This window comes from Bos mutus, chromosome 10 (assembly GCF_027580195.1).
Source record: "Bos mutus isolate GX-2022 chromosome 10, NWIPB_WYAK_1.1, whole genome shotgun sequence".
NCBI classification, from domain to species: domain Eukaryota; kingdom Metazoa; phylum Chordata; class Mammalia; order Artiodactyla; family Bovidae; genus Bos; species Bos mutus.
Window position 1 is genome coordinate 17,221,187 of NC_091626.1, and position 24,172 is coordinate 17,245,358.

Consider the following 24,172-nt stretch of genomic DNA (forward strand, 5'->3'; position numbering starts at 1 on the left):
AACTAGTTAGCTGGGAATATGGGGGTCAGACTGTCTGACCTCAAGTCCCACAACCACTGTCTATGGCAGTCACTCTTAAAATTCTAGTGTGGATCAGAGTCACCTGGAGGGCTTGCTAAAATTCAGATTACAAGCCCTTCTTCCAGGGATTTCATGGGGTTTTTTCTTTCACTTCTGAAATTAAAAATGGGTTTTATTCCTACGAAGGAAATATGGCTCTGATCCTACTACTACAGTCTTAACAACTTTCAAATATACAACAGGGTATTACTAACTACAGTTACCAGACTGGACATTGCATCCCCGGGACTTATGTATCTTATAGCTGAAAGTGTGCACCATCTTAAAAAGTTTTTTTTATTGGTGTATAGTTGCTTCTCCCAGAGTTTTTGATTCAGTCAGCCTGAGGTAGAGCCTGAGAATTTGCATTCTTAACAGGTTCCCAGATGACGTCAATGCTGCTGGTCTGGGCACCACATCTAGAGAATTTGGCCTATACTAAGCTGCCTTTGTTGGGTACAATTCATTGTGATGAGAGATTGTGGTGGTCTACCCTGAATAGTCATTGGAAGGACTGATAGCTCCAATACTTTGGCCACCTGATGCGAAGAGCTGACTCATTGGAAAAGACCCTGATGCTGGGAAAGATTGAGGACAGGAGGAGAAGGGGGTGACAGAGGATGAGATGGTTGGATGGCATCATTGACTCAAAGGACATGAGTTTGACCAAGCTCCGGGAGACGGTGAAGGATAGGGAAGCTTGGGATAGGGTGCTGCAGTCCATAAGGTGACAAAGAGTTGGGCACAACAGAGACTGAACAACATCTGCAAAAACTCCGCTGACCTCTCAGGCTGCTAGGAGCCCCAAGGAGAGCCCTGGGGCACATTCAGGAAATGTGTCTCTGTTAAGCTCCTTGGAGCCTCATGACACCACCGACACCTTGTCAGATGCACATTAGGCACAGTCTATGGGTTCAGAGCCAGCACTCCCCGTTAGGTGTTTTATTATTTATTCACTTGACAGGAAACATACATTTGGTCATATAAAACACCATGCTACTGGCTTAATTCGTTGCGGTTGTACAACAGAACTCCTTTGGGCATTCAGGAAGCCCTTGCATGGCCAACTGAGGACAGCTCAGTCACTGGAGAGAAGAATCCTGCCCCGAAGAAGAGACCCACTGCCAGGCCCTCTCTGGGCAGCCTCTGTCCCAAAGCCCTGCAGAGCCATTCACACAAGTTGGGTATTATCAAAATAATGGTCATGCTGGGAGGAATGGGTGTTCTGAACTAGAAGATGGTCTTAAAACCAGAGCATACCAGGCAATTCATATATATTACAAATATATAAATTAAGAGGTCTACAGGTATACAAAATCTTTCCAAGGGGACATTAATTTCTTTCAATGTCATGCCAGGTATTTGTCAGAACCTTGAAAACAAAGGCGATGTTCAGTGGAGCTGGTATTAAAATTAGAAGGTATTTATACACAGGCCCTGCTCCTCTCGTGTCCACCATGGAACCCTCTGGTGTTGTCAGGGCCTCTGGGCAACCTCAGTACCCCCACAGGTAGCCCATCTGCAGTCTGCATCTTCCGAGAGAGCAAGGGACTCGCTCGAGGGCTCTTCTCCTGCGGCCCCATCTCGGCTTGACGGCGCCTGCGAACCCAGGGGCTGCCAGAGGGAGTGACGCTGCTGTCCGAGGAGTAGTCCGCGCATTTGCGGACGATCTCAGGACTGGCGCTTGTGTTCGGCCTGCCTTCTTCGGCCAGTGGGGATTTTCTGGAGACCCCTTTGCGCTGAGCCAAGGGGCTGCTCCAAGGACTGGAGCACGGGGAGGCATTGGGGCTCAGAAAGAGATTCTGGTGGCTGGAAGGGCTGAGCTTGTTGGAAACGGCATGTCGCCGGCCAGCCATAGGGGATGTCGGATTACTCTCAGGGTCAGAGGAGCTGTTGGCGGAAGACTCGTCCCCCATGTACTGCAGCTCCTCGACTCTCCTGTTGAGGGACTTATTCAGGTGGATGCTCGAGGTGGGTTCTTCGTCCTGATTCTTCTCTTTGGATGGTTTCTTTTTGGGTGGCTTCATGCCAATCAGGATAGCTTTCATGCTTTCCCTGCCCTGAGACTCTGTGATCATGAACTCGTGGGCTTTGATGGCTGCTTCCACCTCCTCGAACTCCACAATGGCACACTCTTGGGTCCCCACTTGGCTGTACCGGTTGCTGATCCTGCGGATATCAGGGGGCAGCTCTCGCCCGGGTTTGAGCATTCGCACTGACGAGATGACTCCGAAGGTCCCGAAGAGCTTGAGCAGGTGTTCCATCACCTTCTCCTGAACCCTTCCATTCTTCTGGGGGGTGGCCAGGGCCCACAGCTTGGGGGACAGGTAGAGGTCATAGACCAGGAGCATCTTGCTGGGGAGGTTCTCGTTGGGGAAGAGTGGGACAGGGGTGGTCCTCCTCACCTTGCGGTGGTCCTCGTTCAACTCCAGGGTCACTGAGTACTTTAAGGCGTGAGCTGTGGTTCTCCAGTCCCGGGTAAGGTGTTTCACCTGAAGAACACAGAGCAAATTGGAAATGGTACCTATTGTCCTTGTCCCCTTGGCGCCCTCTATAATCGCCTCCCTCCTTTCCCTACCCCCGTAACACCAGGATCTGGAATCACACCTGGTGTGTGCAGGCACTCAAAAACCTAGTGAGTGAACGAACACACTCTCTATAATTATGAACAAGGTGGGATGGTTTAGAGCACTGATGCCCAACAGACCTTTCTGAGGTGATGGAAATATTCTATTCTGTGCAGGTGGAGAGGTTAAATCCAAAACAAGTCTATTGGATACAAAATTCCAAGGTCCACCTCTGGCTGGCAGTAAGACCTGAAGACTAATTCAGTCTCTCACTACCCCAACTTTCTCATTTGTAAAATGGATATATTAATATTGCCTACCTCAGAGAACTGTCATAAGAATTAAATGAATAGAGAAATATATACATATCTACACCCAGATACACATTTATATAAAACTTAGGGCAGTGTCCAGCTCACAGAGTATTCAATAAATATTATGTGGTATCCATATTTCAAATATTACATGCTACCGTTTTGACAGGATCTGGAGATTTTAACATTCGAATCCTTCTCTGAAGTGATATTTCTGCATTTAATACACAGAAGGTGCCAAAAGATCTTTCAATATCTCCCTCACTCCTCTTCTTTTAGTGGAAATTGTGTGTATCAATGCTACAGCCCAGGGAAGCTATATTTATACTGTAAAACAGTAATTTTCGAGAGGCCCACTTCCGGGAAAGGGAATGCCATGGAGAATGAGTCATCTCAAAGAGCCAGCGGAGGTGGGTGGGGTGGGTAACCTGAGCCAGTGCAGACAGTGGGCAGAGGCACCCTGACTCAAACAGAAACTTCCCGGAACGAAGAAGGGAGGGCTCCCAAACAGGGCAGGTGTGGGAACTGGTACTGCCAAGCTCCTGTGGAGAGGGCACTGTCCACTGTCCTGTGGCCTCTGGGTGAAATGGCCCAGACTGGGGCTTGGGATTCGGGAATCACGTGTCACCTACAAACAGACTCAGGGCTGATCACGGTAGCATGAGCCAAGGGCAGAGAGAAGCAGATCCAGGCAAAAGGTTGGACTTCAGGTGGACAGAGTCAATGAGGGACCCAGAAAACGTGAAGAAAATGACCAAGGGACAGTTCTGGGTCATGGGACACCCACACAGTGGCTCTGTGGAGTGAAACATAGGGGAGCCTTGTCTGTTGCTGGTCAGGGAGGGAGAACTCAGGAGAGAGGTGAAGACAAGGAGTGTTAGGGGAGGCCAGGGCAAACTGGCTTTAGAGGGCTGGAGAAGCTGCTGGAAGACCATGCCCAATCCAGAGAGAAGCAGGACCCAGCACCTGCTGCTCAAAGCCAGGAGTCAGGGCCACTAGAAAACCTCAGTTAGGACCAAGCATCCCAAGCCTGGGTCTGTGAGCCTGGAGAAGGAGTGTCCAGGTATAATTTGGGAAGAGGAGCCAGGCAGCTGCCATCTTTGTACAGTTACTAGAGCTTGGTAAGACTTTGTGAAGCTCTGTGATTGCCCTGTTAGTTACCTTTGTAACGCTTGGCAGGTTAAGTTGCTTCAGTCATGTCTGACTCTTTGCGACCCTATGGACCATAGCCTACCAGGTTCCTCTGTCCATGCGATTCTCCAGACAAGAATACTGGAGTGGGTTGCCATGCCCTCCTCCAGGGGATCTTTCCGACCCAGGGATTGAATCTGCATTTCTTACGTCTCCTGCATTGGTAGGTGGGTTCTTTACCACTAGTGCCACCTGGGAAGCCGCTGCTGCTGCTGCTGCTGCTGCTGCATCGCTTCAGTCGTGTCTGACTCTGTGCGACCCCATAGACGGCAGCCCACCAGGCTCCCCTGTCCCTGGGATTCTCCAGGCAAGAACACTGGAGTGGGTTGCCATTTCCTTCTCCAATGCATGAAAGTGAAAAGTCAAAGTGAAGTCACTCAGTCGTGTCCGACCCTTAGTGACCCCATGGACTGCAGCCTACCAGGCTCCTCTGTCCATGGGATTTTCCAGCCAAGAATATTGGAGTGGGGTGCCATTGCCTTCTTTGTAGGAAGTCCCTACCTTTATTATATATGCTTCCTATTATGATTAGCAGGAAATCTTTTAGAATGAAAAAGGTCTTTGCTATTATTTTGGAGCTGTTGGAGAGTCTGTGTCTATTCTGCAGCCAGTTTTCAACAGAGGAGAACGCTCCTAAACAGATCCAGTTAAGTGGCAGCTTAAAAGTGAAACAAAATACAAGTCAAGTGCGTCGCTAAGTTGTGTCCGACTCTTGCGACCCCATGGACTGTAGCCTGCCAGGGTCCTCTGTCTTTGGGATTCTCCCGGCAAGAATACTGGAGTGGGTAGCCACGTCCTTCTCCAGGGGATCTACCCAACCCAGGAATTGAACACAGGTCTTCTGCATTGCAGACAGATTCTTTCCTGACTGAGCTACGTGGGAAGCATGAAACAAAATTAGGCTCACTTTAAAAGTCCCTGTGGAGGAAAAAAAGGAAGGTACAGGATGATTCCACTGGGGTCCCCCACAAACACCTTCCATGTGAGGGCTTGCTCACTGTTCTCTGGGCATGTGTGATACTGTGATTTACACTAAGAAATATATTTATTTGGTCTTCATCCCTGGTATTAGCACTGAGTTCCTAAGACCTTTGTAACTTTTCTGAGTGATAAGAGCACAAGAAGCAGCTTTCCAGAGGATGCAGTGATAAAGAATCCACATGCAATGCAGGAGACTTGGGTTCGATCCCTGGGTCAGGAAGATCCCCTGGAGAAGGAAATGGCAACCCACTCCAGTGTTCTTGCCTGGGAAATCCCATGGATAGAGGAGCCTGGCTACAGTCCATTGGGTCCCAAAAGGGGCAGAAGTGACTCAGTGACTAAACAACCACAGGAGCATCTTTTGTTCTAATAAGGTGACTCTGGGTGGGCTCTTGGATGGGGCAGGGCTGGTTACCAGAAAGACCAGTCATGATTTGAAGCTTGGAGCTTTCAGCCCAGCCTGCCATTCTCCAGAGAGGGGAGAGGGGCAGGAACTGCAGTTATAACTGATCATGACGACTTGATGAAGGCCCAATAAAAAGTCCAAACACGCAGGGTTTGGAGAGATTCTAGGCTGGTGAACACATCCAACCTGCCAGGAGGGTGTCACAGCCCAATTCCATGGGGACAGAAGCTCCTACACTCAGGACCCTCCCAGACCCTGCCCTATGTGTCTCTGCATCTGGAGGTTCATCTGTATCCTTTACCTTATTCTTTAATAAACTGGTAAATGTAATTAAGCTTTTTCCTAAGTTCTGTGCGCTGTTGTAGCAAATAATCAAAGCCAAAGGGTCATTAGAACCTCTGATTTGTAGCCGGGTTGGACAGAAGTTGTAGATTCTAAGGATGTGCTACTTGTGATTGGCACCTGAAGAGGGGTACAGAATCCTTAATCTGTGGGACCTGATGCCATCTCCAGGTAGATGGTGCCAGAACTGAGTCAGACCACAGGAGATCCAGCTGGTGTCGCAGAATTGCTTGGTGTGGGGAAACCTCCTTTACATCTGGTGGCAGAAGTACTGTGAGGAGGCAGAGTGGGCTGTCCTTCATAGCCTGAAATGCCCCTTCCCTTCTCCTCTACCTTGAAAACTCCTACTCATCCTCCAAGATCCTATTTCAATGTCACCAGTTCTGGGAAGGCTTCTCAATCTTCCACGCAGGGTTAGCTGTTCTGATCAATTAGCTCCAAACAGTACTTTGTTCTTTTCTGTTGCAGGTTGATGGTCTATTGTGATTACATTGGTGGCGATCTCTTGATGTGATCTATTGATGGTCATATTGTGATCCTTCGCTGGTTTCTCTCTCTTACTGGACTTTGCCAGGGCATGGAGAATGCCATATTCATTCTGTATATCCTATGACTAACACAGCACTCAGCATATAGAATAAATATGTTTGGTGAATGAATAAAGGAAGGAGATCAAGAGAAGAGGGCAGAGAATTCTAACAGGCAAGGCAGAGAAGAACTCTGGGAGGAAAGCGCCCTCCAGGGCTCTCTAACCAAGTACACCAGCAGCATAGGCTGGGACCCACTCGTTACACATCCCGTTATGCAACAGGCCACACGGGCTTTTCCATTCTAGTAAATACACTTCCCCCAAGGGAGACACCGAGTTCTTACTCCAACTGGCCTGTCACCTCATCAACAAGTAGGAAAGGTACAACCCAGTTGCTGGATCTATACAGCAGAGAAATAGATGAGGATGTTGGCATTACACAGCAAAGGTGGCTGAAGTCTTGGAGAAGGCCCATCTCCCAGACTGAGATGGGCCTTCCTGAACCTGAACCTCTTATTTACTCAATTCCACAAATGAAAAGCTTAGATTTCATGTATTTCTAGGCCTGGTAGCTGAAGCTCCAATACTTTGGCCACCTGATATGAAGAGGCAAGTCATTGGAAAAGACCCTGATGCTGGGAAAGACTGAAGGCAAAAGGAGAAGGGGGAGGCAGAGGATGAGATGGTTAGATAGCATCACCGACTCAATGGATACGAACTTGTGCAACCTCCAGGAGACAGTGAAGGACAGGGAAGCCTGGCATGCTGCAGTCCACAGGGTTGCAAAGAGTCAGACAAACTTAGCGACTGAACAACGACAAGGCCTGGTAGGTGTCTCTCAAGGCCTCTGAGCCCCCCTGTCCTGGCAAAGCATGCTCCCGGCCACCCACTTGCCCAGCAAGAGTGCTTAAACTTTGCTAAGACAAGGAATGTCATGTTATAACTGCTACCAGCTGAGATTTATCTCGATACCCAGGACCCTTTCAATGGTGTAGGAGGACATTCTTTTCATTTATTTATTTGGTTGTGTAGGATCTTAGTTGCAGAGCACAGGCTCAGTTGCCCAGTGGCATGTGGGATCTGAGTTGCCCAACCAGGAATTGAACCTGTGTCCCCTGTAATGGAAGGCAGATTCTTAACCACTGGACCACCAGGGTAGTTTCTGGGAGGACATTCTTAATAATGATCCTAAATTCCTTCTTTGGATCATTTTTTCCCTCTTTTTCAGGGCTCAGAGGAAATAAAAAGTTGTTAGTTATCAGGTTTCAAGGGGGTAAAAATATTTAGAACCACAACCCACAGCACCCCTGAAATCCTCAGAGCAGCTTCTGAGAATGAAGCCTCACCTTTTTGAAGGAGGTGAGTAGCTTGACACTCACATATCCCAGCTTGTTCCTCCTCACGTGCTTGAGCAGGAAGGCGTCTTTCTCCAGGTTTTCATCAGAAAAGTAGAATTCGATCTGGTCCACCAGCTTCTTGATTAACTCCTCGTCCGGCGGCTGCCACTCCTGCTCCAGGTCATCACGTTCATTCTCGCCCCCACTTGTCGTGGCGCCACTGAGAACCAGAGGGGACATGAAGTGTTAGGGGTTGAACTCTAATCTCCCCAAGTTTCATATGTGGAAGTCTCAACCCCCGATGTGTCAGAGTGTGATGATATTTGGGAAAAACGTCTTGCAAGTGTAATGAAAGGATGAGATCATACTAGAGTTGGGGGTGGGCCCTATTCCACTCAGAGTAGGGAGAGTACCCTGTGAGGATGAATGAAGGCAGAGGTCGGGGAGGTGTGGCACAAGTTGAGGAGTGTCTTAAGATTGCCAGCAAACCACCAGAAGTTAGGGGACAGGCCTGCACAGACCCTTCCCAGCACCTCAAGAGGTAGCCAGCCCCTGCTGATGTCTTGATCTTGGACTGCCAGCCTCCAGAACTCTGAAGCAATACACCTCTGCTGTTCTAAACCACGCAGTTTGTGGCTCTTTGTTAGAGCGGCTGCAGGAAACTGTAATGGCTCATATCTGAACTGGACTCCTCAGAGGTGAGAATCACATGACCACAAGGGGACAGTTTGCCCCTAACTAGCTAAGAAATCAAGTTTTTGTTTAACCGTCTATTAACAGTTATGTTGCTCTGCCGTTGACAGCATGCTTTTCATACACCCTGCTTATTCTTCCCTCCCCACTCCACCCCACAAATCCCTATTTCTACAAGACTGTTCAGCAGAGTGACTAAGAGCCCTGAGGTTCTAGAGTTAGTGCCTGAGTTTGAATCCTGACACCAACATTTATTAGCTGAGTCAACTTAGGCAAAAACTCCACTGCCACACCTCAGTACTTACTAGCTGTAAATCGGGATTCAAGATTATCACTTTCTTAATAGGGCTGTATGAAGATTAATTAATTTGTGGAAAGATCTATGAACACCCTGACAGCTCAGTAAGTGATACATTCATTTATTCATTCATAAGTGCCAGATAAAGGATTAAAACTCAAATTTTCTGTCTCCAAAGTCAGCTCAGATGATACCTTCCATATTATGTTGGGACACTGCATGGAATCTGGAAACAATCTCATTCACTGGGGCCCCTCTGAATGAATCCCTTTCCCCAGCAGCTCCACCTGGACACACTTCCTCTCCCTCTCTCCCAGAATATTAGGACAGGAGGACTAGGCAAAGAAGTACTGGGGCAAAGCTTTTTTAAAAAGGCCAATATTTCATGAAGAGACTACAAAATCTTCATAATATTTTAAGGAATTTCTGGTTATCCACATCATAGTTGATACCATTAGAAGTTATCAAAAGTGAGTTCTCTTTTGTATATTTAATTACCAAATTATGTATTATAAATGCTGTATTTATAATTCAATACAAAGGATTGGTTAAAATTACTTCCAGAGAAAAGAAAAAGAACTGCTCTCCTTTGTGGCAGTTTGATGTCTAGGACTTTGATGTCTAGGACATCAGACCCAGGACTTCTGTCAACATGTTCTGAGCAGAGAGCATCTCTTGGGATGGAGGCACACACTTAATCCCCTAAATGATCCTACTCTTTCTAAAGCACTCAAGGCACTTCCAGTGTGTTGGGAGAACTTGCCAGGCTCCCCAAAGGGCTTGGTGGGCGCATGCGTGCTCAGTCGCTCAGTCGTGTCCGACTCTTTGTGACCCCGTGGACTGTAGCCTGCAAGGTTCCTCTGTCCATGGGATTTCCAGGCAAGAATACTGGAGTGGGTTGCCATTTCCTTCTCCAAAAGGAATTAGAGAGTTCATATAAACAATGAACCAATTAAAAATGAGGTTCGTAAAGTAAAAGAATCTATGAATGTGACAGTTGATAGTCAAAAAAGACTCATACACATAAGTCCTTCAACTTCAGTAAAATTTTCACTGGCTCACAACCTTAAAAAAAAAAAAGCAATTGTGTAAGAGTCAAAATGAGAACAAAAATCAAATATTCTGGCAGGAGAGGAAAAAACTAAATAAATCTACCTTAATTTTTCAAATCCAGAAATTATATTTAGCATAAAATACAGACATTGGTTGATTTTTAAAATGAAGTGTTTTATTTATTTGCCTGTAGATAGTTTGGAAGTGGTTTTTTAAAATACCTTACTGATGTCACAAGACAAATGTGTACATTTGTAAAGAAAAAAAAACAACAACAGAGAGACTAATTTTAAGAGTATGTTTTTTAGAAAGGCTTTTTTAAAATGTGATGATAAACTAGGGGCATACATTAAGGCAGCCCATTAGAGACAACAGGTCAAGTGCAACTTAAACAGATAAGCTGAATGTTTCAGAAGTCCTAAAGGGCACCTGTGGCAGACACCAGTCTGACTCACCTGACGTTTAACAGCAAACTCTTTCTCACTTACCCTCCTTTACTATGGAGGCTATGAAAACTAAATGCTCACTTTCCCGTCTCTCTTACACATGGCAGCCATTGGTCACGTTATGGCCAATAACATACCAGTGAACATCTCTTGGCCTTGTCCTTTCACCTTTTATCTGTTTTGAGTGTGGATGTAATGGTTGGAGCAATAGCAGCAATTTTACTACCATAAGGAAAAGGCTAAGAGAATCAGCTTGGTCTGGTTTATTTTCATTATTGGTTTTCTGACATTACCAAGTTACTGAACCAACTGATACAACTAACTACTTGCAGAACTATTATTATAAGAGAAAGATAAAATTCTGTTTAATTCACTTGTTAGTTGGGTTTTCTCCTACTTACAGCCAAATCCTAGGATAGTAAACTACACTGAGAAAAGAGGTCTTCAAAACATGCCACAGGAAAAATATCAGTGGGACAATGAAATGAAAAAGGTAATGCAAGATGGAAAGATAAATTTTCATTTTAGAGAAAGTGTCTATTGCCCTAGACAATAGTTAAAATAGAGCAACCTAGATGTCCATCAGCAGATGAATGGATAAGAAAGCTGTGGTACATATACACAATGGAGTATTACTCAGCCATTAAAAAGAATACATTTGAATCAGTTCTAATGAGGTGGATGAAACTGGAGCCTATTATACAGAGTGAAGTAAGCCAGAAAGAAAAACACCAATACAGTATACTAACGCATATATATGGAATTTAAAAAGATGGTAACAATAACCCTGTATACGAGACAGCAAAAGAGACACTGATGTATAGAACAGTCTTTTGGACTCTGTGGGAGAGGGAGAGGGTGGGATGATTTGGGAGAATGGCATTGAAATATGTATAATATCATATATGAAACGAGTCGCCAGTCCAGGTTCGATACACGATACTGGATGCTTGGGGCTGGTGCACTGGGATGACGAAGAGGGATGGTATGGGGAAGGAGGAGGGAGGAGGGTTCAGGATGGGGAACACATGTATGCCTGTGGCAGATTCATGTTGATATATGGCAAAACCAATACAATGTTGTAAAGTTAAATAAAATAAAATTTTAAAAAAATTAAAAAAAAAATTGAGGCTGAATATACAAGGTAAAATAACTACAAATGCACACGGAATTCTAGGCCCAGCTGACAAGAGTGACAATAACTAGCAGGGAATGTGGTGATATGTGCGATAATGACCAGCAAAGAGTTTTGGGTGGACTCAGGGGTATGAGCAAAATGACCAAAGTTATGACAAATGGCTAATATCAGAGGTGACCAGACCATCGGAAGGACCCACAGACCAAGAAGTCCTACTCCCAAACCAGAGCAGTTGATGCTATCACTAATCAAATAAAACACAGCAAACAAAACATAACGGAAGGAAGATGATGTGCCTTCTCCGTTTCTTCAGTGCCTATGCTAGATCTTCCCATTCTTCCCAAGGTTGCTATTCCCATGGGAAGACTTTATTCTCTGCAGATGATTCTACCTCCAACTTGACTGAGAAAATAAAATTCATCCAGTCAGATTGCCCAGGCCTTCCTCAAGCTTATCTGCACGTCTGGACGTCCACCAAAAGATTCATTCGCTCTACCTGGGTGCCTTTTCTCCATCTTAGTCTCCCACCCCCAGCTATAGGATGGGAAACAGTTGGTCACCTTCTTCTTGACAGTCTCCCTCTGGACTTATATGAGTTGTTCTTTTCTAGTCTTTCTCCCCATTTGACTGCCCTTTCAGGTTTATCTTTCTCCTCCCATTTCTAAATGCAGGTATTCCCCAAGAATCTTTCCTTGGGTTCTTTATTCCCTGGCAATCTCCACACTTAAGCTGCTGGTTGGTTCATCTGATTCAAGTCTGCCTCTCCTCCCACCCCTCCATCCTGCTCTCACTCAAGTCCACTCATCAATTCCCAACTGCTGGCCGGATGTTTCCATGTGGATAGGCCGATATTGCTTCAATATCAATATATCCAGAATCAAACTGTCACCTTCTGCAGAACTCAGCCTCGGGTAGGACTGAGCCTAGGTCTGCTCACCAGGAGACATTCTACATGGGCAGCTCCTCTTATTTTCACACAGTCTCTCAGTAGATAATCCATAATGTGTTGGGAGGTGACTCCTAGGTTATTTGCACCTGGTGAGCAAGTAACCAGAAATTCCAGAGCAGGTGGGCAGTACTGGAAGGCGATAAAAAAAATCCCTGTATGAGTGCAGAGGTGAGCTGCTTGTACTCAGAGGACCCCTCCCTCTGCATGGGTGCTGTCAGAAGCAACTGTGCACCTCCCAAGGGGAATCATGGAAGAGCAGGAAGGCCTAGTTTAAATATGGGAGCCTGCTGCACTATTTCCTGGTTCTTGTGACAGCCTTTGAACACAAAAGACCATGTATCCTTCACAAACATTAAAGAAGTTTATAGTCTTTATATACGAACATTGGCAACTTTTTAATCATTGTGCAACGATCCTGTAATAGCCACATATCTTTCCTCCCAAATTGTCCCGCCACTTTCCCTATACTCTCTTCTCTGTGCTTAGACTCAAAACCTAAAATGCATTTTTCAGCCTCCTCTTTTGCCCCCAAATTGAGTCGTTATCAAGTGCTGATTTTATTCTGCAGTGTCTCCCATCTGTTCTCTCTTTTTCATTCCAACTGTTCTCATTACTTTTCCCTTGGACCCTATTAATAGCTTATAAAAAATAATTCTTAAAATTAAAGTAATACATATATATAGAAAAAATTAAAATAGTAGAGAACCTGGAGAGAGAGCAACAATCTCCCACTCCACCCCTTCCTAGATGCAACCTCTGTTCAACCATTTAATTTCTATAGGAGATCCTTATAGTTCTCTAGACTTTATTTTTCTGGGCTCCAAAATCACCGCAGATGGTGACTGCAGCCATGAAACTAAAAGACGCTTACTCCTTGGAAGGAAAGTTATGACCAACCGAGATAGCATATTGAAAAGCAGAGACATTACTTTGCCAACAAAGGTCCGTCTAGTCAAGGCTATGGTTTTTCCAGTGGTCATGTATGGATGTGAGAGTTGGACTGTGAAGAAGGCTGAGCGCCAAAGAATTGATGCTTTTGCACTGTGGTGTTGGAGAAGACTCTTGACAGTCCCTTGGACTGCAAGGAGATCCAACCAGTCCATTCTGAAGGAGATCAGCCCTGGGATTTCTTTGGAAGGAATGATGCTAAAGCTGAAACTCCAGTACTTTGGCCACCTCATGTGAAAAGTTGACTCATTGGAAAAGACTCTGATGCTGGCAGGGATTGGGGGCAGGAGGAGAAGGGGACGACAGAGGATGAGATGGCTGGATGGCATCACCAACTCGATGGACGTGAGTCTGAGTGAACTCCGGGAGTTGGTGATGGACAGGGAGGCCTGGCGTGCTGCGATTCATGGGGTCTCAAAGAGTCGGACACGACTGAGTGACTGAACTGAACTGAACTAAAGTTCACAGCTCTACATACCACTCGGCAATTTCCAAAGTTCTCTGTTCACATCCTATTATACAAAATGATTTTGGGGGGTGAAAGCCTCCTCTTCCAACTTTTAAATTTTATGCTATTTTTGGTTTTTTCTATTAGCCTTCCCTGTGTTTTTAAATAATATATTTAAAATTCTGTTTCTTATTCCACCAACATTAAAAAATATTTCTCAGTTCCTCATAACATACAATGTGCATATTATTATCTCTCCTTTTCCTTCATCTCTTCTTACATTTCCAACTTCCCAAATTTTATCAGATGTGCCTTTATTTCCTAGCATCATGGTTCTTGATATTTATTGTCTCTTCCAGAACAACTATTTCATTCTTTGTCTATATTTAGTAAACACTTAAAAGTCAATCAGTTGTAGGTTATTATTAATATTATGACTACATAAACACTGGTCACCACAGGGAGAAGGCATTTGCTAAGATTACACTTCTTTTCTTAAAATACTGTTAGTTGGTTGACTACTTGTGTTGATCCTCCACATCTATTATTTTCACTCATATTTTGTCTTTGAATGTAAATCCAAGACATGCTAAGAGATTTCCTTGACATTATTTTCTAACCTTTTCCAGTAAATTTTAAAATTTCAGTAATTATTTAGTCTTTAAAACATTTTTTTATTTCTTCAGGCTGTTCCTTTTTAAGAGCATCCTGTTTTTACATGTATGTCTTATTTTATTTCTCTTTTTTCAATTGGAGTATAATTGCTTTACAATGTTGTGCTGGTTTCTGCTGTACAACAAGGTGAATCAGCCATATGTAAACACACATCCCCTCCCTCTGGGGCTTCCCTCCCATCCTCTCCCCAGCTCACCCTTGCAGGTCATCTCAGAGCACCGAGCTGAGCTGCCTGTGCTACACAGCGGTTTCCCATTCACTATTTTACACACGGTCCTGTTGCTGTTTCATGGATACAATATCTTAAATTCTCCCAGGGCACTAACTGGAGTGTATGTAATTTTTAACAGTCTCCTTTGTTTCAACAGTGTTGCCTCTATATCCTCTGGGGTCAGTTTTCCCATTTAATTTTCATGTCATTGATTTCCTTCACATGACAGGTAAACAAGTCATCTTTTTCTCTAAAAGGTTTTTCTAAATTAACTTACTTTAGAATAGTTTTAGATTAGAGTTTAGAGAACTTGTGAAAATAGCATAGAAGTCCCATATATGCAACACCAGAAGTCTCCTATTATTATCTTGCATTAGTATGGTACCATTGATAAACTAGTATTGATACATTATTATTAAAGTCCACACTTTATTTCTTAGTTTTCTTAGTTTTCACCTGATATCCTTTTTCTGTTTCAAGATTTCATCCCATACTACATTTAATCACTGGGACTCTTTTCTCTCGGCTATGACACTTTCTCAGACATTCCTTGCTTTTGATGCCCTTGACAATGTTGAGGAGTACTGGTCAGGTATATTGTAGAATGTCCCTCAATTCAGATTTGTCTGATATTTTTCTCATACTTAGACCAGAGACATGAATTTTTGGGAAGAGGGCCACAGATGTAAATGTCTATTCTTATCATGTCATATGGTAATACTGTCAACATGACTGATTATTGTGGATGCTGACCCTGACCACCTGGTTGACATATTTGTCAGGTGACTCCACTGTAAAATGACTCCTTGTTCTCCCTTTCCATACTGTACACCTTGAAAAAAGTGAAGTCGCTCAGTTGCTTCCCGACTCTTTGTGACCTCATGGATAGTAGCCTGCACCAAGCTCCTCCGTCCATGGGATTTTCAAGGCAAGAGGGGGTTGCCATTTCCTTCTCCAGGGAATCTTCCCAACCCAGGGATCAAACCCAGGTCTCTCACATTGTAGACAGATGCTTTACTGTCTGAGCCACCAGGGAAGTCCTTGGAAAGAAGTCCATATATAAGGAGTATGGATCTATGGTTCCATAGCTATTCATTTTGAAGAATGAAGGTCTAAGGTGTGCAGGCTCCTCTCGCTGTATGCTCCTATTCCTTTTCTACCTTAGGTGGCTCTACATATGTGGGTGGGGCATGCCAAATGGCAGACATTGCTTCAGAGTGAGCAGGAAGGGAATCATTAAGTAGGAGCCTTAAAACAGGTGCCAGCTCTATCTTAGCAGCCCTAGATCACCAGGTAGTTCATTCAATTCCTTTAGAAAATTATCTGGTTTCTTTTTCCCTGGGAAGTAAAAGGGCATGTTGCTTGCTATCTTTCACTGACAAGCAGAGAGACTGGGCAACTGTTCTAAAGGAAGAATTTCAATTATCTCTCAGATATCAGCATCCCTTTTCACTGTTGCATCCTCTGCATACTTCCCCAAAACAGCCTTTCTAGGCTCCCACCACCTCCTGTTGTATTTTGGGCTACAGTCTCTTCTATTTTGTGTTTTATTATACGTTTTCAAGACCAGCTATAAAATACCACTGCTCTGCATTAATACTAATAATTTTTCTATTTCTTATTAAATAAAAGCACAATCCTTAGCTCTTTATTCAGATGCACTTAGAGTCTGGCTATAACCAGCTTCCAAATTTACTTCTGTCTACTTTCATGCAGATCCTTTGAAGCAAATAAAAGACTTATAGTTCCCTGTAAATAGCACAAGGTTTCTGGACTCTATGCCTTTGCACATGCAGCTCTCATCTCCGTGAATACCCCTCTCTCTCAGGTCTGAATCCTAGCCACACATCAAGATCCATCTCAAATGCAACTCTTTCCAGGAAGAAAATAATTTCAACTTCTCCAAGTACTTGTGTCTACTTGTATTAGAGATACTTGTGTGCATATATTAGTGTCCTGAGTTCTAAGTTCTGGGATGGTAGGATTCATATTGATTTTTTTCATTCTACCCAGAGTCTTGCACATAGCAGAAACTTAAAAAGCATCACCGAGGTAAGATGAATTGTTTTTGTATGGGCAAATCACTTATCAGGATTCCTTTAGAGATAAAGTATGGTTTCTAGTGAGTATGTCATTAGTGGGTTTCACTGTGAAAAAGTTTTATGCTTATGTTATTGTTTTGCTTTAAATAAAACATTATAAACTGGGAGTGGTGATGAGTTATTATATCATGACTGTAAACCTGCTAGAAATGGAAACAAAGCATAGAAATAAAGGATACATTTTAAATAGATGACTGGGCTGCACAGACCAGTGGTGAAATATTTATTACATTTGTAAATTATTTGGAGGAACAACCCTGGGGGCTCAGATGGTAAAGAATCTGCCTGCAATGTGGGAGACCAAGGTTTGATCCTTGGGTTGGGAAGATCCACTGGAGATGGAAGGGCTCCATGCTATGTATGGCTGGTCCATGGGTTCCTACATATGTATTACAGAGATCAGGACCTTCCTTCCTCTGCAATCCTGTCTTCTGCTATGGTGTTCTGGCATATTTCCTAGGGCCTAGGAAAAGTATAGCAAGTGAATGTCTCTCCACATCTAAATAATGGTTTGTGGTGCGGAGCAGAGATAATGTATACAAGGTACATAGCGACAACCCTGGCCCACAATTGGCATTAATAAATGCTTCTATTAGCATCACCCAGAACAAGGGAAAAGACAGCCTTGTGCAATGGCCCTGAAACATCACAGAGAGAAAGAAACCTAGATGTTTTTGTTTGTTAAATGAAGGGCAGGTATGCTCAGTGGTTTTATTATTCATACTGATATTTAGAATTATATTTTAAATCATTTTTACATACTGTAAGACAATGCAAATAAGTAAATGTAATGTTACCAAGAATCAGATTTTCAGTATTAAAAAAACTAAATAAAGCAAAAACCCTGAAATGTTAAATCTGAATTGGAATTATCAATATACTCTTAGTTGTTAAAAATATATTTCCTAGCTCTATTGAAAGGACTTGAAAGCAATGATGCCCCAGTAGAGATTAGCACTTTTAATTCCAGGCCTTGGGTTCTAAATACCTCCCACCTAGTATTTGAAAAAACAGGGATTCCTGTGGAAATGGATACATATCATGACAAAAGTATAAATTAAGCCTAGACTATCTAGTATCAGAAAGCAAAGAAGACACAGAGATGGCCAACAGGCACATTAAAAAATGCTCAGTATCACTACAGGGACATACAAATCAAAGCCACAATGAGATATTACCTAACAGCTGTCATAATGGCTATTATCAAAAAGACAACAAATAACAAGTGTTGGCAAGGATATGCAGAAAAAGGAACCCCCATGCACTGCTGATGGGAATGTAAGTTGGTGCCACCACTATGGAAAACAAGATGGAGAGTTCTCAAAAAATAAAAATAGAACTACCATATGATCTAGGAATTCTACTCCTATTTATTTGAAGAAAATGAAAATATTAATTATAAAAGATATATCCACCCCTATGTTCACTACAGCATAATTTAAAATAGCCAAGATATGGAAGCAACCTAAGTATCCATAAACAGATGAACAGATAAAGAAGATGAGGAATACATACACACACACACACACACACACACACAGGAATTTCAATCATTAAAAAAAAAAAAGAATAAAATCTCCTCGTTTGCAACATGAATGGAACTAGAGGGTATTATGCTGAATGAAATAAGTCAGACCCAGAATGACACACGCTGTATGATTTCACTTATATGCAGAAGCTAAAAAACAAGTGAACAGACAGAACAGAACAGATTCAGGGAACAAACTGATGGTTGCAGGGGAGGGGGCAGAGAAGGAGAGAAATGGGTGAGGGAGATGAAGAGGTGCAAACTTTCAGCTGCAAAATAAATGAGTCACGGGTATGAGATGTCCAGCATGGGGAATATAGTTACTAATTATGTAATATCTTTGTTTGGTGAGAGATGGTAACTAGACTTAAGGGGTGATCATTTTGAACTGTTCAGAAGCATTGAATCACTACAATCACTGTGTAACAGGAAATAACATAGTGTTGGAGGTTAATTATACTTCACAAACAAGCTAACAAAGTCAGAAAAAGAAATTAGACTTGTGGTTACCAGGGGCAGAGGACGGGTGAGAGAAGGGGGAATTGGATGAAGGTGATCAAAAGATAACGAACTTCCAGTTATAAGATAAGTAAGTACGAGAGATCTAATGCACAACATGATAAATATAACTAACACTGCTGTAGGTTACATATGAAACATGTTCAGAAAGTAAAGCCTAAGAGTTCTCATCACAAGGAAAAAATTATTTTCTATTTCTTTAATTTTGTATCTACATGAGATGATGGATATTCACTACACTTACTGGGCTAATCATTTCACGATGTAAGCAAGTCAAACCATTATTTTGTACACCTTATACAATGCTGTAGTCGATTATATCTCATTGAAACTGAAAGAAAATAAAAATAAACTTAAATAAACTTTAAATAAATGAGGGGAGAAAATAAACTGAGGGGGAAAAGGAAAGGAAGTGCTCGTTTCTGCTTGCCTCTTTTTTTTGTTTGTTTTTAATTGTAGGATAATTGCTTTAAAATGTTGTGCTGGTTTCTGCCATACAACAACACAAATCAGCCATACATATATGTGCCCTCCCTCTTAAACCTCCCTCCCACCTCCCCATCTGCTTGCCTCTTTAAAAGGAACACTTGTTCAATCCCAGATGATCAGGGAGTGCTCTATTTTACATAAGAATGTCAGCTAATAAATGTACCAAGAATAATAAAATGAGAAAATCATCAATGTGTAATTTCCAATGAACTGACTCAAGTAAGTAAGCATCGATCATCCCTGGATGCTAACAGCATTAGGTGAAAAGTCAAAGAAAATCCACAAGAAGCCCAGATGTTGTTAATCACAATGGAGGGATCACCTTAATCAAGAAGTCGTTTAGCATCACAAATGCTGGATGCTGCCTGTGGTCAAAGGACAAGTTCATGGCAGTGCCCACAAATTGTTCTTGCCAAAATGTTTAACTGAATCTAACCAGTCCTTTAGCACTAACTTGAGCTCATGGGAAACGCATGGTACAAAGGAGCAAGTTAAGCTAGAGGATGAGAACATAACCAGACCAGTTCAAAGAGTGAAACATTCATCAAGACATCTGGGCTCTCATTTCTAAACTAGGAAACCATTTTAAAAAGTGGGGATGCTCTAGATTGAAAGATTCTAAAGAGAGATAATAGGCGACTGTTTTGATCTGGCTTGTGTTCTGGTTTGAAGAGGAAAAGAGCAGCTGTAAAATGTAATGTGGGACAATTAGGGAAAACATGAATATAGAACTTGGCTATCAGATTATTTTAGGGATTATATTAGGTAGTTATGAAGCTGAAGCTCCAATACTTTGGCCACCTGATACAAAGAGCCAACTCAATGGAAAAGATCCTGGTGCTGGGAAAGATTAAGGGCAGGAGGAGAAGGGGGCGACAGAGGATGAGATGGTTGGACGGCATCACCGACTCAATGGACACGAGTCTGAGCAAGCACCGGAAAATACTGGACAGGAAGGACAGGGAAGCCTGGTATGCTGCAGTCCATGGGGTCTCAAAGAGTCAGACATGACTGAGGGACTGAATAACAACAGAAATGGTTAATTTTCTTAGTTGCAATAGCAGTATCATGATTTTATAGGAAAATGTCATTATTAAAAGCTACAAAATGAAGTACTTAGGGGATAAATCTTGTGTACAACATACTTCAAATAGTTTAGGGAAAAATCACACACATTATATATCCAACAAATAAATATGGCAAAATACTAACAACTGTTTAATTTAGATGGTAGATATACAAATGCTCACATTATTTCTCTTTCACATTTATGTCTGATTTTTTTATGTTAAAAAGGTGAGAATAAGAGAAAAGACACTTTTTTAGTAAGCAAGGTGAGGGGTAAGACTAGTGAACATTTGGAGGTTATAAAGATTTTTCCTTAATTCCATTTTTCCCCTGTTCCCCAGGGATAAGTCAGGAACTGGGCTAGGTACTGGGGATATGAAGAAGATTAAGACAAAGTTGCTACTTTCAAAGACCTCACTGTCTAGAAGAGGAGAAACACACAACTATTTCAACTTCCTGGAGTGACTGTGATGAGAGAGACATTCATCCAACAGATATATACAGAGCACCCACGAGGTGCCAGGTGCTGTGCTGGGGAGCTAAGGATACAGTGATAACAAGGTCAATGTGGTTCCTGAATTCATGGAGCTCATATTCTTACAAGGGAGACAAAATTAGCACCGTGGTGTGTACAGAGTATTAAACAACACAAAGAAGAGAACACAAACTCGGCTTTGGGGTAGGGACTGAGGATGGTGGGGATGATGCAAAGTTTTAAGGTGACTAGAAATTAATCAGAGGGATCAGAGGTGGGAGTGCAAAGACAGATGGACACAGAACAGCACCCCGTGTTCAGGGCTCTGGAGGGGCTCAGCACTGGGGAGCAGGAATTGTTAAAACAGGCAGGGAAGGAAGCAATGGGTTGAGGGATGATATGGGTGGATGCCCACCTCAAGGAGCGGGTTTAGGAACCTGGGCTTTCTCCTGCAGGCTCTGGGAGTCCAGAAGTATTCATAAAGGGCGGTGGCGGCTGCTGTGCCAGGCTGGCCCAAACAGGGGACAGCATGGTTCCTATTCTTGGCTGCACTCTCCTTGTGCTCTGGGTGTTTGCCGGCTGGGCTCTGTCAGCTCCACCACCCTGAAGAGCCCCAGGGATTATCTGGGGTCAACTCTATGCCAGCGGGCAGCAGGAGGGTTCAGGCTGAATACTCCACGACACTCCAGCCCTGGAGCTGGGAGAAAGGATGGCTCTGGAGGGAAAGCGTTAGGGGTGAGGATAAGAAGCCCCTGCCCCCTGAAAGAAGGGGGGCCCGTGTTCTCCTAGGGCTCCCTAGGGAAATAAGGAGGGCTTTGATCCCTGCTAATGGTACAGTCTCAACGTGTAGTCCCCAGGATATGTAACAGCTCTTTGCCACAGTCATAGGCAAATAAAGGCAGCAGAATAAGTCACTCTGGGTTATTTGACACAAACTCTGAAATTATTTTGACTAGGTAGCTGCCTTTTTAAGACTGTGAGATGTCAGTGACTCATTATTTTTATACTCTCAATACTCAGCATGGGGACGTCCATGGTGGTCCAGTGGTTAGGACTCTGCACTTTCACTGCAGGGGGCCCAGGTTCAACCCCAGCTCAGGGAACTATGCTCTCTCATGCTGCAATCAAAAAATAGGAAAGAAAAAAAAAAAAAGGACAGAGCTGAGTGAATGATTAAATCAGACCTTACAGTAAAGTACTGATATTATGTACTAATCTCTTGTGTCATCTGCTATGGCCCAGCTTTCCTGCACTAAACTGCTGGGCTGGACTTTCCTCCTAGAATACTCTGGGTCCTTAAACCCAGATCTCTTCCACTAGGAAAACATCAGGTTGTGAAAGGGAATAGTTTTGGCCCCTGTATCCTCAAACCCTTGAGTATTCTCCCTGCCAGGGAATAATGCTGCAGAGCTCTGACAGCTCAAAGTGTGTGCACTGAGTCCCTGAAGAAAGAGGGCTCTTAAGAAGTGCCTCGTGGAATTTCCCAGAATTTACAAGTTGTAGCACTGACCTACCCTCATTTCTATGGATGCTCCATACCGCATCTCCTGTCAACAGCAGTTAGAAAAACCACAGTCCTGAAAGGCCTGGGTGTTAGTGGAGGCAAAACTAAGGTCTCTGGCTGATAATAGAGATGAGGGCCCAGAGATGAGGTTAGACAGGTGGTTTCTTGCGCTAGACTGACCACCCATTACCCAGGAACCCCATGCCAAGGCAGCAAGATGATGATGCAAGCTCAGAAATCTGTAGAAGGTGAATGAAAACGGGAATCCCCCAGCAGGGCAGGATGAAGCAGCATGCCCTGAACTGATCCCAAATCGGGGCACGTGAGCTCTCTACATCATGAAATCAACTGTCCTCGGATCTCCCAGCAGCAAGTGTCAACTCTGCCTGGCCTGCCCCCCACGCCCCAGCCCCATTCGGACCGAGAAGCACACAGGGCAATGGTGCCAGTGAAGGCTAGGTGGGACCACTCTCCTGGGGAGGCCGGGCGGCTCCGGAAGTGAAGGCTGGGCTGGGTTAGGCTTTTTTGGAGGGTCTTTGGTTGAATTCAGCAGGCAAGCAGAGTCTCCTCCGGAGAGAAGATGGCGAGGCTGGCCCAGGAAGGACTTACCCCGGGTCCCAGAGTATGCCCACGTCCAGGCCCCTCAGATCCCCGTCGCCAGCCCCGGGAGGCTTGGTAGGATTCCCGGACGGCGGACCCGGGCACCGACTACCGCCCAGAGCCGCTTCCGACTCCGCGGGACGGCCCGGGGCAGCGCCCGGGCGGCGGGGCCGACGACCCGCCGTGCCCGCGGAGTTGTGGCCCCCCAACTCGGGTTCGACCAGGACTCGGGGTCGGCGGCTACCACCCCGGCCCGGGCCGCGCCTACCTGTGCCCGCGGCTCGGCTCCTCCTCGCTGGCGCTGCCCCAGCCCGGACTGAGGTACCGAGCCGGGTTCCCGGCGCCCCGCGCCTCCGCCCCCTCCTCCTCGTCCTCCGGCTCCTCCACGTCCTCGGCCTCCTGGATGGCGACGCGGATCTGCACCGCGGTCTCGGGCCCTGGCAGAGTCTCCTCGCCGGGCTGGGCCATGGCTCGCGGGCCGGCCGGGACTGCGGCGCGGCCGGATCCCCGCGCCGCGAGGCCGAGCCAGCCGGGCGGCGGCTAATGCGACGAGGGGCGGGGGCGGCGCGAGCGCTCGGCCCCGGGAAGGACGGGGGTCGCGGCGCCCCGCCCCGCGCTGCAGCCACCACCCCGTGCGCCCGCGCAGGCGGGGCCGCGCAAGGGGAAGGCCCTCTCTGCTGTCTTCCCGCAGGGGGCTGTCCGGGACCGATCCCCCGACCCCCGATCCTCACAGTGCGCGCCCGCGGCTTGCGCGGCCCAAGCCCGCGAGGACGTGCCGGGGCTCCCTCCTCCCGCCCGCTCCTTTCCAGGCTGCCCGGAGGAGGGGAGCGGCGCGGCACATCTGACTTCACAGTTTGTGGATGAATCTGAGGGTGGCAGGCACAGAGAGGAGCTTAAGGGGCTTCTGTGCTTCCTGCGCGTCTCCCCGTCTGCCTCGCACAGACGACTGAAGTTTCCACCTTAGGTCTCTTTGGCATAACCACCCTATACTGTGCGTCCTGTGAAGTCAGGAATTTGGCTCTGGCGGTGCTCCGGTGCAGTGGTGCCCGGAGTGTGGTCCCCAGACTAACAGCTTGAGCTTTACCTGATTAGGAAGCTATCAGCATGATTCAGAATTTTGTGTTTTACCAAGCCCTCCAAGTGACGTTGAAATTCACTAAAGTTTGAAATCCACTGCCCTATATATGCCTCTTAGAATATGCCCTGCACATAGCTAGTAAGCATCCAAATATTTGTTGAATGAATAAATGAAGCTATTGAAATGCCAGTATGGTCGAAACCCTGCCACTTTTCCACCTTTA

General features: G+C 45.0%; 1 protein-coding gene across 1 annotated transcript; it reads right to left on the bottom strand.

Annotated features, from left to right (window-relative positions):
- Positions 1 to 973: 973 nt before the first annotated feature.
- Positions 974 to 23,663, bottom strand: LARP6 (La ribonucleoprotein 6, translational regulator). The gene is made up of 3 exons (XM_070377366.1): positions 23,140 to 23,663; positions 7,737 to 7,947; positions 974 to 2,552 (listed from the first exon to the last, which is right to left on the bottom strand). Exons 1-3 carry the CDS (start codon positions 23,337 to 23,339, stop codon positions 1,485 to 1,487), a joined length of 1,479 nt encoding a protein of 492 aa, XP_070233467.1. The 5' UTR covers positions 23,340 to 23,663; the 3' UTR covers positions 974 to 1,484.
- Positions 23,664 to 24,172: the final 509 nt, after the last annotated feature.

What these genes read in the sequence shown, in the direction of transcription:
- LARP6 (XM_070377366.1), bottom strand. Translation starts at nt 23,339, where the DNA reads ATGGCCCAGCCCGGCGAGGAGACTCTGCCAGGGCCCGAGACCGCGGTG. An exon ending in GAGCCGAGCCGCGGGCACAG is followed by an intron (nt 7,948 to 23,139) that starts GTAGGCGCGGCC and finishes TCTGGTTCTCAG; the next exon opens with TGGCGCCACGACAAGTGGGG. An exon ending in TACTCACCTCCTTCAAAAAG is followed by an intron (nt 2,553 to 7,736) that starts GTGAGGCTTCAT and finishes TGTGTTCTTCAG; the next exon opens with GTGAAACACCTTACCCGGGA.